General features: G+C 38.2%; 1 protein-coding gene across 3 annotated transcripts in view; it reads right to left on the bottom strand.

Annotated features, from left to right (window-relative positions):
• Nucleotides 1-5,424: 5,424 nt before the first annotated feature.
• The window catches only part of DESI2 (desumoylating isopeptidase 2), a 52,643-nt gene continuing 40,165 nt past the window's right edge, over nt 5,425-17,902 (bottom strand). For all 3 annotated transcript variants that reach the window (XM_043963279.1, XM_043963278.1, XM_043963277.1), the window contains 4 exons: nt 17,219-17,291; nt 14,810-14,903; nt 13,193-13,334; nt 5,425-7,241 (listed from right to left, as the gene is read on the bottom strand). In XM_043963279.1, coding sequence (XP_043819214.1) covers nt 7,008-7,241; nt 13,193-13,334; nt 14,810-14,903; nt 17,219-17,285 — 537 coding nt within the window. In that variant the 5' untranslated portion in view covers nt 17,286-17,291 and the 3' untranslated portion in view covers nt 5,425-7,007. The remainder of the gene's footprint in view (nt 7,242-13,192; nt 13,335-14,809; nt 14,904-17,218; nt 17,292-17,902) is intronic.

Below are 17,902 nucleotides of genomic sequence, written 5' to 3' on the forward strand. Positions count from 1 at the left end.
GCATCAATAATCAAGCATCCCTGCACTCCTTTTCAGAGTGAAATGGAATTCATGAATGACCACAACTCGGACAAAAGCCAAATCAAATCAAAGTCACCAGTAGACTACTGAACCACAAGTAGCTAAGTTTAAAGCCATTGGTACTTTTTGGAAAAGCCTCCCATTTTGGGAAGATTCCAAGGGGGAGGACCTCTTTTAAGTAAAGAGGAATTTAAAGGAGGGCTTGGGGATTACATTTAACATCCTGAACACAAAATGGTTTAATAGGAATGATAGATAATGCATATAAACAAAGGACTTTGCATGAAGAACGGATAATAGAAATGTGAGTTGGGGAGGCTAGGTGGCGCAGTGGATAAAGCACTGGCCCTGGATTTATGAGTACCAGAGTTCAAATCTGACCTCAGACATTTAACACTTACTAGCTGTGTGACCCTGGGCAAGTCACTTAACCCCCATTGCCTCACTAAAAACAAAAACAAAAACAAAAAGAAACGTGAGTCCATGATAACTCCATGCTGAGACACATCAAAGCTAATGGGACTCTTCTGTACCAACAAAATGTTGTATCCTTCATGGATAACCCTGGGTAATCCTAAATAAACTGCAATAATCCCACCTGAAGGTCACGAAGGCAAAAATATTAGAAGTGAAACACGTACCAGAAAAAGTTACAGTTCAGGTCCAAATATAAACTCCATCAGTTATGACGAATAACATTTTAATGGGATACATGCTTTTAAAAAGCTTCGTTAATAGCCAAAAAAAAAAAAAAAGCTTAACAAGAATTTATTAAAGGGAGACACAAAGCTCTGTCACTGAGAACAAATGACAAAATCCAGATTGGAGATGCACACTCTATTTGCCCTCCTTTCGGGCACTGACTGGTATAATTAATCACCCACTATTTAGGAAAGGTAGTTGTCCTAAGGAAAGACTTTCTTTCAGAGAATGAGATTCCTTTCTGTATAAAAATCCAAGCATTCAATATTGCTCTACATTGGTGAATTTCTGTTGCCTTGCTGGTCCATTTGGTCGTCCCATTTCTCAAGATGTATACTTGATGTCTCCACTTCCTTATTACTGACTCTCTCCTCAATCCCTTGCAATCTGCCATTTGCTCCTCTTCATTACTCAAACTGCTCTAATGACCTAATTGCCAAATTAATTCTTAGCTTCCTTAATCTTGTTTTTTCCAGCTTGTGACTGTGGAGGAGTCCCTCTGAGGCATTTCTCTTTCCATTTGGCTTGAGACACAACAATCTTTCCCTTCTCTTATTTCCTGTGGTCTGTCTCCTTGTTTGGCTCCTTATCTTCCTCCCTGAACACTTAAAACAGGTGTTTCCCTAGGGTCTGTCTTTGACTATCTTTTTTTTTTTTGGCAGGACAATGGGGGTTAAGTGACTTGCCCAGGGTCACACAGCTAGTAAGTATGAAATGTCTGAGGCCAGATCTGAACTCAGGTACTCCTGAATCCAGGGCTGGTGCTTTATCCACTGTGCCACCTAGCTGCCCCCTTATCTTTTCTTTTTTATACTATTCCCTTGTCTATTTTATTCACTTGTATAGCTTCTACTACAGTACATTTTAAGTGCTTAATAAATGCTGGTTTTATTTATTTAATCATTTACATCTATGATGCCCAAATCTCTCTCCATGCCTAATCTCTCTTTTGAGTTCCACAAGCACACCTTTAACTTCTTACAGGGTGCCTCCACTTGAATATCCCACCAGCAACTTAAACCCATAACTGGAGCTGAATTCATTATCTTTTCCTCTAAATCTGTGCCTTCGGACTTCAACATCTTTGTGGTAACAATATTCACCTAGGTTCCAAAGTCCAGAATTGGATTGTCCCTGCTTCCCACTCCCTCACCTCTCCAGTTTTAGGTCTTGTTGATGCTACCTCAAATGCTCTCTCGAATCCATTCCCTTCCTCTATTCCCAGCTCAGTACAGGCCCCCATCACTACTCACTGTATTACTACTACAGGACAGAAACAGCTTCCTTACATGTCATCTCGTGTACTTTGCCTGCCCCTCTCTTACCCATCCATCGCACTGCTGCCACAGTATAGATGGGGTCATTTGCTGCCTGATGAATCAAGCTCAATTTCCTCTTTGTGATATTTAAGGCTCTTTACAGCCTTGTATAACCCAACCTACAGAAATGCTACCTCCTTCAGGAGGACATCTTTCAATATTCCTGGTTCTTTCCTCCTTATATCTGGTCAGTGGAGCTTAATAAACATTTGTCAATCTTATTCAAGCTGCTTGTGCAGCTTCTAAGTATCCTGAAGCTAAAGTTTCAAGACAAGAGAATTCCTTTCAAAGCAATTGAGTCAAATAACTCTCATCCTGTAGGATGGTGCTGAGCAATGACATATTAAGAGCACACTTATTTTAAAGCAACTGTAACGATTGGAATGACGCCACCTGCTGGAGACTTACTCTAGGAAAGCTCCACCATGAGGAGAAGGTCTCTGAGGACAAGACCATGTGTCTTTTCTTTGGTGTCAGGAAGTGACGTTTGCTTGTGGGAGAAGGGGGAGGCTGGAGCTCTGACTCGCTCTCTTTCGTGTGGACTCTGGTGGAGAAGGGAGCTAGGAACGCTCTCTCCCTTTAATAGATAGAAGAATCTAGGCCTTTTTCTCTCTCTTTACCAAATTCTTATTCTCTTTAATAAATGCTTAAAAGTCTAACTCTTGCTAAAGCTTATAATTTATTGGCAACCACTCATTAGATATTTTAGACAGTATAGCAAGAATTTTAGCCCTAACACAACTTAAGAGCTTCTCTCACTATTGAAAGCTGTTGGTTAGATGTATGAATGAAAAATAGTCTGAGGGAAAAATCACGAGGGAAGGAAGAAGAGCAAAGGAAATGCTGTTTTTTTCAAGGAGGTCAAAAACCTCTGTAGCACAAAAGGTCACCAGCTGAGCCCAGCAAGGCTTTTCTCTGTTAAACTGGGAGGGAGAGCAGAAAAGACCATGGATGTGGTTGCAGTCATCACTGGCTTTCTCAGATGCCTGGTGGCCTCCCCTGCCAACCTGATCCCCATGCCACAAGAGTCTTTCATCAGATAACAAGGAACATTCAAGGAGAGCTAATGATATTGGAGTTTGGTTTTTTTTTTGGTTAGGCAATTGGGGTTAAGTGACTTGCCCAGGGTCACACAGCCAGTAAGTGTTAAGTGTCTGAGGACGGATCCGAACTCAGGTACTCCTGACTCCAGGGCCAGTGCTCTATCCACTGCGCCATCTAGCTGCCCCTGATATTGGAGTTTTAACCAATTATTTATCAATTATATTTAGAAATTCAAGCAAATAAAACTCCCCCTTCAACATGACACCACCCCTCACCCTCGCAACTATTAACGTTTCTCAGAGGCCAGAAAACACTATAAAACATTTCTTATAAAAGTATTATTTTTAATAAATTGATGTAACATGATAGCTTACTGCCATGTTAAGGTAGCAAAAGTCAAGATTCTCAGCATTATTTTTATATAAATACTATGAGTGACAGTAAACTTGTATTCAAGTTCACAAAATTTCTTTTAGGTATGTGAAGATTCTTCAACCACTTTAACACCCTGGAAAACAGTGAAAATGAATGTGCACCGATTCTGATTAAACATCTGTGTCAAGAATCTAGCTGCACAATAAAACCAACCTAAAGAAAATGGAGCACAACAGGATGTTGGGAAGCCTCTGGGGGGCAGGGGTAGGAGATAAAAGAGGCTCACCAAACAGAATCCACATTGTTCAAATAAAGATAACTAATCGTCGTTTAAAGAAAATACAGAGTGTATTAAAGGTACAAAAGTATTTTAGAGAAACCCAACAAACGGGAAAAAGAATGCAAGCAGATTAGAACCTTGCAACAGTGAATATGTTTCGACCCATTTTATGACAGAAAGAAGCCATGGATAGAGTCTTTTTAACTCCCTTGGGAGTATGAAGCCTTTTTGCACACACGATGTTGTCAATGAACTAAAACCTTAATTCCCTGTTCTCTAAAAATGCTGGTGAAGGGCAACCTGCACTGTTACTATGAATCAGAGCAACAGATGGCAGGTTTTTAGGCATCAAGTGGAGTCCGAGTTGAGGGCACATGGCCACAAAGATACAGCACCATCACCTTCTAAGATTCCACAAGGAACAAACCTTCCCAAGCAGATGGCATTTTCAGAGGTTTTATAGAAATCAATACATTTAAAACAAATGGTAAAAGCAATACATTAACATCACCTGAATACTATACTTGTGACATGAGTTATTAATAAAACTCACACCTACCTTTAACAAGTGATTAGTTTGTTTTCCTAAATGCCAAGTAAGTCATTGTTGTCCTTGCCAAATACATCCTTGAACTATTCAATTTTAAAACAAGATTTTTGAGAGATTAAGTGGCAAAGGACAAACATACTAGTTTATCCCTTTTAAAGGCCAGGATGAATATTACGAAGAGCAAGGTCAACTGTGATCTGAAGAGAATGACCCGACCCAAGTCATAACTTTTTTGAAGTCCTAACATTTATTTACTGACCCAAGGCAGTAAATAACAGGTATTAACAGGTTGTAAACTATTTCTCTTGCACAAAATTTTATATTCTCATCCTATGTACTGATAATAAGCTAAGACCATTCTTCATTTTTACTAGGGCCTTCAAGAATAAATTTAATCTCTAAATGCCACAGATGACAGTAAATCAAATTTAAATTTTTTTTTTTTTAAAAAGCACACCGTATGTTTTTTATTGTTGATTGGAGCCTGAATAAGCACAGATGGGCCTTTCTGGCTATTTACCAGGAAACTGTCTGATTACTACTCCTTTAGATTAGTCAGCAGCTGAAATTAAACTATGACTATCTAAATGGATTTAACAAAATACATAATTGCAAAACAAACTACTAATAAATGATTGAGGTTCTGGTTACAGGAATTTTTCTACTTTCACAAATAATGTCAATAGTGTGGCTTCATTAGTATCTTATTTTAAGTCATATTTTCAGTCTCAGAAAAGTTTCTTGGAAATCAGGTAGTGTCTGTCCCTATCTCTTTTTATTGCATTTGTACAGAACCCTTTATAAACTGAGGGCCCCTACCACTCTGGAAGGGAGAGTAGTTTCTAACAAGGGTTTTCTTTCAGGGAAATTGAACCCTTGAAAGCACAAATTAAGTTATGTGCTTTTCCTTTCCCTAAGGCTTAGCCTTAAAACCAATGGGTAATCTCTCCCCATAACAAGGTTTTATGTAAAGTAATAAAAACAATCAAAGTAAGAATGTGGAAAAGTGAAAACTGCAGTTTACTGAAAGATATGTATGCTCCACATATTGAACACAGGGCAGCATCTTAAATATAGGTAAACCACTTAAAAACCAACAATCCTTATGAAGTTTAAGTCACTGCCTTGAATTGTTTATAAATTTCATTCAATTTTATTGCAGGAATTCATTGTTAAGGCAGAAAAAGTTAATATTACACGTAAAAAGAATGATTTTTACAGAGGAGGGCCAAACTGGGACTACAGATGCCTGGGCACAGGGGCCTTTAGGAGGTTACACATTTTCTGACACCATGTGCTTATTATCTGTTGTCACAATTTGGTTCTTAAGTGGATGGATTTACATAAATAGACACTTTAGAGATTATAAAATGACAAAAAAAAAAGTCTTGAATGTTGCTGAAAAAAATAAATGTAGCTAATGGAAACATTAATATGCTGTCAACAAAAAAATGTCTGAGAGTGCGATGGTCATTTACTAGTGAGATGAAATGGTTGTGCATTGTAAATCCCTCCTAACCCACCAAAGGCAGCACACAGCCATGAGAGGGGCTGGACAAAGCTGAGCGACATCTAAGTTGCTCCATGTCACCACATGTCTTTCTGATATGGTATACAAAGCCTGAAACTAACTGAAGTCCAACAGGTACTTTACTGCTCTGGACCATGTAAACCCAATAAATTAACAGCCTTAATAGTTGTAAGAATCTGGATTGCAAACTAAAACTGCTGGCATTCAGGACATCCCTCAAGACATTCCCCAACCTTCCGTTTAAGCACAATATGAAGTGGGCAAGATTTCAAATGAGTAGGTTCAAGGAAAAAAAAAATAACCCCACCACTTTTGCAGTTTAAGTAATGACTATGCATTACAATAAAATTGAGCTTTCATCACATATGTGCAGTTACTGGCAAGATCATCAATCAATCTGTAAGAAAAATGAGGAGCTTTGAACACTGGACAAGGTCCCAAACACACACAGCTCTTTCCTGGCGCACAGTGTGACCAGGTAGAAAGTAAGGGCAGTAGAGCCAGCTGCTGTTGGAAACCTGGCAGATGTGTTATCTTGGGAACCGGGCAGGGGGAAATGGAGAGCTGAAAGCACTCCTCAGGAATTGTTCTTCCTGCCCCCACCTTCCTTGCACCAGACCAGGCCCCCTGACTGACAGGTACTCTTGTCTCAAGCCCAGCTCTCTTGGGTTCCTTCTATTCTGATTCTTTTTTTTTTTTTTAAACCACAATTCTTAAGCAGGTGATGGTGACCATAACCGTGTAAGTACCTGTTCATGTACTTGGTATTCTGCTGTTTATGCCGCAGCTCTGGCAGCAGTTGGAAGTGTAGAAAGTTTACCCGCCTAATTTATGAAGACATTAAGGTTTTCTTCTTTCATGGTGGCAGGAGTCCATGCAAGATTTGTAAACAGCAATATAAAATACTGTAAACATAACTCAACAGATCTTGTATAAAACAGAAGTAAATCCAAATTTACAAGTGGGTAAAAAAACCAGAGGACGGCTTCACATAAAGTCCTCCCTCTTGTCAGGTGATTCTTTTAAATTACAAATATAATCCTGAGCTGAAAAAACTAGGGGTTTGGGGAAGAGCTATTGTTGCATACAAAAGGAATGTCCAAAAAGAAGTTTGCTCTCTTCTTGCTGCTCTCTAGTGAAATTCAACTGCCAAACAAAGTTCTGAATGGGTTACTTTGGAGAAATTTATAGTTTAGTGTGGCGCCCAGGTCTGGACATTGCTGACGCACTCGACACGACGGCTGCCGCAGCTGCATCCTCAGCTTCCTCCAGCTCATCCTGGAGCTCCTGGCTGACACTAGACTGAAGAGCTGCAGGAGTAAGCCATTCCTTGGGAAGGCAGCTTTGGAGGAATGGTATACAGGAGCTGAAGTAGGCGAGTCGATTGACCCATCGAGGAATCTCTTTCCCACAAAGAATCTACAGGAGGGGGGGGAAAAAGGCAGGTTTGGTGTTACATGGAAGATAAGGTTCATCCTGTCTAGTGCTGAGGGATGTCGGAAGAGCAGTACACACAAAGTCCTTCCCAGGCCACATCCCAAGTGTCCTTTGTCAGAAGCTATCTGCCCAATGAGTTCAGCGGCCTGCGACTTTATAGCAAATGCCACTCCTGACTTTCTCAACTTTCCAAATCTATAATACTCAAGTAATATCATGGACCTTTGGCTGTCTCCCTGATTTTCACCTTATACTGTGAAGCATCTAGAAAGTTGTAAGACATCGAAAAGTAAGACATCAGGCTAATAGATGACAAATGGGAGCCTCAGGCTTCTACTGCTTGGATAAGTTCCAGTATACCCTATAGCTCCTTGTGTGTTCCCAGGCACCCTCCTTCCAAGGGGAGCCAGTCTGTCCTTGGTCCCTGCCTTAGCACCTTCCTTCTCTGACCTCCTCAGAGCCTGGGCCCTATCACTTGGCCTCCTGATGCAGAATCTCACTGCCCTGTCCAATGAGGCACCCTATGGGCTAGCAAGCCTTGTCAACCACCTTGAATCCCAGAGTATGAGCTCCTTTAGGTCTGAGGCAATCTTGATTTTTCTACTGATATTCCTAAATTTTGCTATATGCTAAGTGTTTAATAAATGCCCATTCATTTATTCTACAAATGTCCTTTCCTCCCTTCCTTCACTTTTATTGCAAGGTCTAAGAAAATGATACATGAGGTTTATCAAAGCACTGGAGTCTAGGATAAAAATCTCTTCTTGGGCTACAGACTTAGCTGTCTGACTCATTTCCACAAGGGTCAGACAGAAGTATTAATTACTAGTTTATTTCTGTTTTACAGTCCCCTTTGGAGCATGGAAACTAGGCGATAGGGGAATCTCATTGGCTGAGAACCTGCTTCCCTACTAAGTCTCTTGACCTTTCTTCTGCCTTGGTCCCACAAAAGTGGGAATGAGTTACTATACTGGATCTCAGATAGTTGAGCATGCTCCTCTTCTACCTTTCTTCTCTGCCCCTTCCCTTCTAAAGCAGCAGGGGTGAGAAGCAAGCCTTGTGAGGAACAGCTGCCTGAAAGGGAGGAAAGATCTTCTCCATGCTCTAAGTGTGTGCCAAAGACTCAGAGTACATTCTCAGCAATCCTTAGGTATGCAGAGGCTCAGTGGGCCGGTTGAATGGAATGGGATGTCAGTAAGGACATCAAGATCCCTTTGTCTGTCCACAAAATCTCGGGATGAACTGGGGAGAAGAGAGAACAGAAATTTCTGCCTGGGCTTATTCCCCAAAAGAATAAATTATAACCCAATGATGATTTTATACCTGAAAACTTCATGAGTCACATAACTAAAATTCTCATTAATGGATGAAGGAAAAAATTCACTGTACTATGCGCTTCACAAGCCTTCTTAGCCAGTCTACATTTTGTTAAAATCCTTATGTACTACATCCAACACATTTAGACTGCTTGGCTTCATTCTGTAAGGTAATGACCAGTGAATTATAGACAAGACAATCTTTAAGGAGTATTTTCAGAATCTGTCATCTCCATACCACAGTCCTTATGTGTCCTCTCTCTTTATTTCTGCCTTGAAATCCCCTTTCTTTTTAAGATGCAGCTCAAGCACCATCTTCAGCACGAAGCCTTTCCAGATTCTCCCAGGAGCTAGAGTCCTGTCTTGTAAAGTACCTTGGGGAGAACTAGGGGCTGCAGTGCAGAGTGCTGGACTTGGAGTCAGGATGGCCTGAGTTTCAATCCTGCCTCAGTCACTTACTGGTTGTGTGACCCTGAGCAAGTCATCTAACTTCTCCCAGCCTCATTTTTCCCATCTGTAAAATAAAGAGAATAGCTTCTCTCTCACTGGGGTGTTGTATGGATCAAATGAAATAACATGAAAATGCTTTATAAATGCTATTGTTATCTACTCTGTATCTATTTGTGATTACTCATGCACACATACATATGTACATCAATTACAGACACATGTGTCTATTAGAATGTAAGCCACCTCTGGGAAAGGACTGTTCTGTTTTCTGTGGGTAGTCTGGAGGTGTAATGGTGACAGGAAGACCAGAGTTCAAATCCTGCCTCAGGGACTGAGTGACTTTCGGGGAGTCACTTTCTTAGCTCCTGTAAAATGGGGTTGCTGTGGGAACCAAACAGGAGCATCTATCTGTGTAACCTATGTAAATGTTAGTTATCACGACTTGTATCCCGTCACCCAGCTAGCGCAGTGCCTGGTATACCGAAGGCACTTAATACTTGCTGATTGGCTGACGTTTCAGAATGGTTACCATGTCCATTTTAAACAGGAAAGACAGAATGACAAAGTAGTGAGAACACTGACCCAGAAGTCAATTCAAGAAGCATATATTAAGCAACTACTATGCACCAGGCTCTGGGCTAGGCACTGGGAAAATAAAGACCAAAACAAAAGAGTTTTTCCCTCAAGGAGCTTACATTTAATTCTGGGGAAACAACACAAACATAGAAAATTAAATACAAAATATACAAAAAGATTTCTAGGGGTAGGGGAGAACAGAGTTCTTAAATTCTTAAGGTTTATTTATTTAGGAGGAAAAGAAACAAGTTTAAAGTGGACAGTTATTCACAGAACAAACTGGAATAGGACTGGCATCAAGAAGGATGAAGGGTGAGAGGTGCGGTGGCCATGCAGACTGTAACCAGAATCACAGGAAGGCCCAGTGCAGATAGGGGCAAGGAGATTGACAAAAGCTTCATGGCCAGAAGATCTAGTCCTGCCTGTGGAAACCTGTGCTCTGGGCCACATGACCTCAGGTACTTCCCAGAGCAGCTGTTAGGAAAGTGCTCTGGTTAAATACCATCAGATGTAAATTATTAATTATTTCCAACCCAGAGGCAGTGCTAGAGGGGCAAAGACAATAGGAAAGCCATGGTGGAAAACGGAGGACATGGAGTTGGGTGGCTCCAATGAAATGTTCTTCTGAGAGTTAACCAGCTGGTAGGGAAGCAGTCTAATGAAGCCACTGAAAAAACTGGCCACCTCTAATGAATACCAGCAAAATGGTGACCCTGATGTCTTGGAACTTTATTTCAAACACACTTGCAACTTAGTTAAAAAAAAAAATTAGAAAAATGTTAATGCATTTCTTAGAAAAGGAGAACATTCTTATCTAATGACAAATAATTAATAATAAAAGTAAGATTAAAGTTATGGAGAGCTAATGCTATCACAAAGAGCATCTAAGCTAATCTCTGATATTGGGTGATGAAAATAAAAAGGATGACATGAATAGAATGCAGCAAGATTATCCCAACAAGACTCAAAGTCAGTCCAGATCACAATAGCTGGAGACAAAAGACTAAATAAACCTTGAGAACTTAAGAAAAAAGAGGATCACTGAAGCATTAAAAAAAAATGCATAGGAAACAAAAACAAACAAAGGGAAACCAGCATTACAAACAAGTAAAACAGCTTTGAAAGTGACATGTTTAATTTATTAATGTTTTAAAAAGGGGGCGGCTAGGTGGCGCAGTAGATAAAGCACTGGCCCTGGATTCAGGAGTTCCTGAGTTCAAATCTGGCCTCAGACGCTTGACACTTACTGGCTGTGTGACCTTGGGCAAGTCACTTAATCCCCATTGCCCCGCCAAAAACAAAAAACAAAAAACAAAAACAAAAAAAATGTTTTAAAAAATCAAATTGTACGTAATAAATATTTGCAATTTCATACAGAATCTTTTTTCTATTCTACTACCTATATGAAAATACTTGTTGGGGCAGCTAGGTGGCACAATGGATAAAGCACCAGGCCTGATTCAGGAGGACCTGAGTTCAAATCCAGCCTCAGACACTTGACACTAGCTGTGTGACCCTGGGCAAGTCACTTAACCCCTAGTGCCCCGCAAAAACAAAAAAACAAAACAAAACAAAACAAACTTGTCACACCAGGTGTATGCTAAGTTTAGGATTTAAAGACTGAGTGAAGTTCAAATCTTGGCCAGATGTGGTCACATGTAGAGCACAGTGGGGGCGGGGGGGGGGGGGGGGGGAGAAAAAAAAAATCAAGCTGCCTCTTGGGCTCTATCCCTTTGAAAATGCTGATGTGGTTACTGGGGCCCAGGTTTAGACTATAGTAGACCCTCAACACATGGGGAGCAGCATGGTGTCATTAGAAAGAGCAATGCGACCAAGAGTCAGAAGCCTTGGATTTTGGCTCTGGCCCTTTATGACCTAGAGCAAGTTGTTCAGCTGTTTTGGTTCTTAGGTGTCCACATTTGTCACACAGATGTTGATGTTGGGCTAAATTCTTTCTAAAGCCCCTTTTTCCAGTTTTTGATTTCACAGATAAAATGTTAATTACTAAGGCATATGAATTCTGAATGCATGGATGATATCTAAGATGTCACTGCACATATATATCCCCTTGTATGAGAGGAGAACCCATGGTGACCTACAACACAATAACTGTCAGTGTTATATAATTATACAACATCCTTCCAATTAGATGTCTACTTGAGATTACAATCTGGAATAGTGCATAAAGGGCTGGACTTGGCCATCAAGTGACTTAGGTTCAAGCCCTACCTCAGATACTTATTAGCTATGCGATCATAGGCAAATCACTTAACTTTCAAAGCCTTAGTTTCCTCATATGTAAAATGTTAAATGTGAGAAATTATTCTCTCTTCAAAAACACAAAAGATCAAAGAGCAGCATGCCACACTGAGCCTCTAGAACAGATAATTTTAGATCTGGTGCTAATCAAGGAACAGTGAACTATATGACTAAGAATCTGAAGGTGAGATCACTAAATGATGATTCAGCTAAATTATATGAACCATATGGGTTCCATGTGGGTGTAGCAAGAGTCATTATTTCAATATCCCTAGAAGACTATGGATAGAGTGCAAGAATACAATGAGCAATGATTCTTCCCGTCAGCAGTGAAGCAATGAATAACATTTTAAAAGAAAATTTCAAAAGTATCTTAGATGCAAGCAACAGCAAGGTGACAAATATCTTTACAGAGAAAAAAAGTGACTAAGTAGAGCTATGAAAGAGGCATCAAAAGTGCTCTAGAGGTAACAGTAGTGGATTTAGCAGATTTAGACTTGGAAAGGTCAGAGGCCATCTAATCCTCTCTTTTTATATAGATGAGGAACTGAGGCTGGGAGAGGTCAGTTATTTGCCCAAGGTCACAATGGCATTTAGAAGTGGAGCCTGGAATTCAAATTTCAACACATTTACTGACTTCAAATCCAGCACACTTTCCACTCTACCATCAAGTGCCTCCCATTAAACTGTGATTAAATAGTTCAGTCCTGCAAGAATTTGTTTGTGCTAATTATTATGAATCAGGCTCCCAACAACTACTTCTCCCCTTCTGTGCAATGTAGCTTATTTTAGGGAGCATTTTTTTTAACAATGCCGCCAGCTGTGGGGAAAGCCTGGAGAGAGAGCATACAATGTGGGATGAAAGGCGGATTCCTGTTGGGAGACAAGCCCAGCATAATTTTTTGCATCCTGGATTACAATGGCATTGGAAGGTTAGACAAGGGCAGGCATAAATTTGCACAAAATAGGTATTTAATAAACATTTATTGATCAGGGAGATTTCATTGTTCTGGCAGAATACAAAGACCAGCCTGGGGGTGGCAGCACAGCAGAGACTGCTGGCACTGGACTGATTTAGGAGGCCTTGCTCTAATCTCTGGTCTGCTATTAATTTCATGTGTGACCGTAAGCAAATCACAAAAATTCTGTTACTGCATTGCCTTTTACATAAAATAAGCAGATCAGAAAAATTCTGTTACCGTATTGCCTTTTACATAAAATAAGCAGATCAGAAAAATAAAACAGCAAAGTAAGATGGAATTCATGACACAAGAAACAAATACTAAATAGCATTGTCTATTTGGAAGCCCTTTTGGATACAATTTCATTTACCTCTGATAAAGCTGAAGAAAAGTGATTGCAGTTTTTATGCATCAAATGATAAGCATTGCCTCTGTACTCTTTCCCCAATTCTTCTACAATCTTTTCTAAATCATTTTCTAGGAAGTCAGTGCTTCCCAAAACAACAGCTTCTCTAAAACAAAAGGAAAAAATATAAGTACATAGTATTTAGGTATTTATAATCTGGTAGTCTTAGAATACTTTGATCAATAATAGAAAAGGAACCCTTAATAAAAGACAACCAGAAAAATAAAATTTATTCCCCATTCTAATTATCTTAGATTCGGATTTAAAATACACGAACTCAAGGTACATTAATCCTAACTTGTACAAATGCAAAATAAATATTTTTTCCCTTATCTCAATAGCCATTCTATTGCTAAGAGTCCCAGATCCATTCAAGTGATATCTATGCTAAGTAAAGAAACCAAATATTTCTGATGAACCCTACTTGACATTACTCTCCAGCTATTTTAATAAGTGTTCTATTATTAGGCACCAGATTTATACAGGTGGTAGATATAATAAATAAAAAACCAAACAAAATCTTGATTATTTACCATTGCCATTAGGAGTTTGATTATATTATCTTTGCAGTAATGTATTTAATTTATTTACAATTATTCTGGCAAAAGACATGCAACTGCTAAACTAAATAAGATATTGAAAAATTCGAAGTAGACCTTATGAAAAAGAATTACACTATTACCTCAACATATCCTCTGGAAAGCAGAATCTGAATTAAAACAGATCCATTTGGGTATCAAAGGGGAATTTAGCTGCTATGAAGTTGTCTAGCTGAGAACAGAATTATTCCAGGCTATGAATTTAGAACAGCATTAGAATGCCAGAGAGGATCAAGATAGCTCACATTGGTATTTGGGCACAGTGCAAAAGAACTAAAAAAATCTAACACCCTACACTTTTATTTTATTGCTTTGAACCTTCATTTCACCAAGTTTCATTACCATTGGTTTAATCATTTTACTGTTTGAATATAATATGCTGAGCTTTAACTTAAATGTAAATCTTATTTAGAAGCTGAGAAATAATTACTCAGGTTTTCAAAGCTCCTAAAATAGATTAGGTAAAAAAGTATACACATACCAAATTTCATTTTATTATAGTCACTTAATACAAATATCTTACTAATGGATTTTAATACGTCTAATTATGCTAAATTCCTGTATTGTTTCTCTTTCACTAGGAAAAAGGGAAAAGTTTGGTAACTCATACTGAAAATGCTGACCAAAAAACAGTTAAGGTGGGAAATAACTATAAAACAAATCACATTTGATATCCTTTAGCCTTCAGAAAAGTACCAAAGGTCACATGAAAACTACTCATTTAATATCAGAGTAATGTTTAAAAGCTAAATAAAAGTACTAAACAACAAGGCTGAATTCTTTTAATCACTGGCTCAATTTCATCTCTATACAATCATTTTTCAACCAGTTTAATTTATAAAACGTTCAAACAGGTTAAAACAGTATTAGAGAAGCACTAGAAATAACTAAGCTTATAGAGACGTGTTCCATATTGTTTGCAGATAAGATAAGCTCTGGCAGCTATGTATGACAATGTAATAAAATTATCCTCCCTACTTACTTAAATTTAAATGTTTCTCCTAGTTCAGAAGCATTTCCTGGGGAAATTTCAAATATTCCAGAAAAGGGGTAAGGATGACCACCATAAGCAAATTCTGAAAAGAGAAAACTCATGATTTTTAGTATTTTTCACAAAATTAAAATTAAGTCAACCAGGATGCCGAACCTTCTTTACTACTAACTTGTATTTGATTACTAAATGTACAGAAGATTTGATGCAGAAGATTGGAAAATATGAAAATGAAAGTTCAAACGAACTTGTTATTAATTGTTCTAGACATGGAAGACTGAGTTGAATGAATACCCAACGGTGAATGTAGCTATTTTAATTAACACTAAGTCCCCCCCCCCCCATTAAAGGATTATAGTTACTCATGTTTATGGCCCAGACACTGTCAGTTGATAGGCATTTCTATAGCTCAGTCAAAGTATTCTTTCAGACTCAAAGAACTTTTATCCAGCATGATAACGGAGAGAAGAGTTCCATACAAGGAAGACCTAATGAAATTCCAGCTTCACTCCTAGGATTTCTCTTAGATATTACAGTGTGACCTTGTGTACAATATTTGATTTCCAAAGTAACTTTTAATTGACAACGTCAGGCTAATGTTTTAAAAATCTCATAGAACAATGAACGATAAATAGCAAAACAATACACAGAATCAGAGATTTGGATCTAGCCTGGACCTTAGATATAACTTCATCCAATCTCTCCAAGATAACAGCTGAGGAAACTGAGTCCTTAAAAGGGAAAGACTTACTCAAAGTCACACAGGTAATAAATGGCAATATGAATAGAGGTCGTCCTTTGACTCCAAAATCCAATGCTCTTTCCACTGAACCAAGCTGTTGCTAAATTAACTTTTAGTTCTTACTATACTCTGTGCTCCCTTTTCCAGGGACATGAGTTTAAGGTTCTCCTTTGGTTTTTCGATTTCTCTTTGGATAAGGATTCTGTCATTAAAATGTGGTTTGGTGCTGAAAATTTTAAGTTCAACAATTCACTCCCACAAACACTGCTAGGTAACAAAGAGGGCAGACAGTAAAATGTTTGGAGGCTTAAATTCTCACTAGATAGTGAAGAAACAGAAAGCAGAGGTAGTAAATTTAGTATTTACTGAAAAGCATTCTTTTCAGCACTATTTACCTCTAAGGAACACAACAGACTATAAGTTTAATAAATTTACATAGTCTTTTTGGGGGTAAACCCAAAACATTCCAAAATCATTACATCAAAAGTAGCAATAATTAAGTACCTCTGCCTTCCTTCCTTTTCAGAATGAAGGAGACCTCACTAATAAGCACAATCTTGACAAAAGCCAAATCAAATCAAAGTCACTGGTAGACTTCAAAATCACCATCAGTTATGTCTAAAGGCAATAGTTTTGTGAAAACCTCACATTTGAGGATTGCATGAGGGAGGCAGTCTATTAAGTAAAAAGGATCTTAAAGGATGGTCTTCAATAAACTACACTTCAACCCTAAAACCTAGAACAGGGATTAATGAATAGTGATGAGGAATAATGAGATAGATATAAAAGTGAGTCTTGAATAATGATGTTAATACATAAGCAAATGAGCCTATTTTGTACTTGTATTTTGTACCTTACATGCAGTCATTGAATGAATGCAATAATCCCATCTGAAGTCAAAGGCAGAAGTACCAAAAGTGAAGTATACATCATAAAGTTACAATTCAAAACCAAATATAACTTTCAATTAAGAGGCATATGACATTTAAATAATACACTTAACACTGAACAATGCAATCAACTAAATCTGCTTAGTGATATTTATATTCAAAATCATTGGTTATATGGTGTGAAAATATAATTTTTCAGTTACTCTTTTAAATCCTCATCACAATTTTTTGTCCATTCTCATTGACTTTACCTCTTATTAATCTGATACATACTTAACAGAGAGGTAGCATGGCATGATGGATAAATGATCAGGAAGACCAAGGTTCAAGTCCTATTTCTAACACATACTAACTGTGTGACTCAATTTCTCAATGCCCCAGACAGCTAAGATCATTTAAGTTACAAACTAGCTTTACTGGTGGGGGAAATATGCACACCAGCAATTCCCCCCACACTGATGAAATGACAGGTTGACTTTTGAAAAGATGGCAACAGAAAACTTTAGCTAAAGGAATGGATGTTCTACCACAATTATATTGCTTAGGTGATCACACCCCACCTCCCCCACAAGAACTAAGGCTTGCTGGAAAGGTTAATTAACAAGCTTGGGGAATGAATGCTGAGGGTTTTTTTGGTTCATTTTTTGAAACATAGAAGCTAGAACAATAAACGTTTAATAAGGATGCACCCCAAATCTCAACTAATAAAGAAGTTCCTTAAGAATCACATATGTTTATGAAGTAGATTTAAAGATACTATATACATACCTCTACCATACACTTCTATTCCTGAATGGAAAACTCCAATTCCAATGGATGAGGTGTATTCATTCATCCAGTACTGAAGAGGGAAAAAAAATCCCATCATAATCATTTAATTTCTGATCAAATGCAACTCAATGCTTCATTAGCAAAAGACACTTATTTATAAAGTCATGCTAAGCCCTTTCCACGTAGCAAAAGAATACATCAGAATGAGACAAAAGGGCACAAAATTATCATGTAAGATAATTTGAGTTTGAGCAAACAAAAATAATTTATATTTATTTCTCACAGGACTCAGAGGTTTACTTTGAGTTTTTAGTATTTATAATTGCTCAATTAATACTGTTTTTCCTGTCTATTAGAAATGGTATTTCTGATCTCAGAACTGATTGCTGTAATATTGCTGATAAGTAAAACTAGAACTAAAGTTTGCCATTCATTTCTTACTGTACTAGTCTACAGATTAATCATCCCACTTTCTTGTTTCTCTTCAAAAACTACCATTTAGCTAAATTTTAATATAGTTGAACACTGGAGAAAAAAGCATTACTTAGATAAAATGTTAGTGTTGAGGGAAAATTACTATTTTAAATAGAAGAGACTTTTGAGCAAATATCGGGCAGATACAACACACGGTGAGTTAACATTGGACATTTATAAAATGTGCACAATGCCTGGCACATGGTA

Source organism: Dromiciops gliroides, chromosome 4 (assembly GCF_019393635.1).
Source record: "Dromiciops gliroides isolate mDroGli1 chromosome 4, mDroGli1.pri, whole genome shotgun sequence".
NCBI classification, from domain to species: Eukaryota; Metazoa; Chordata; class Mammalia; order Microbiotheria; family Microbiotheriidae; genus Dromiciops; species Dromiciops gliroides.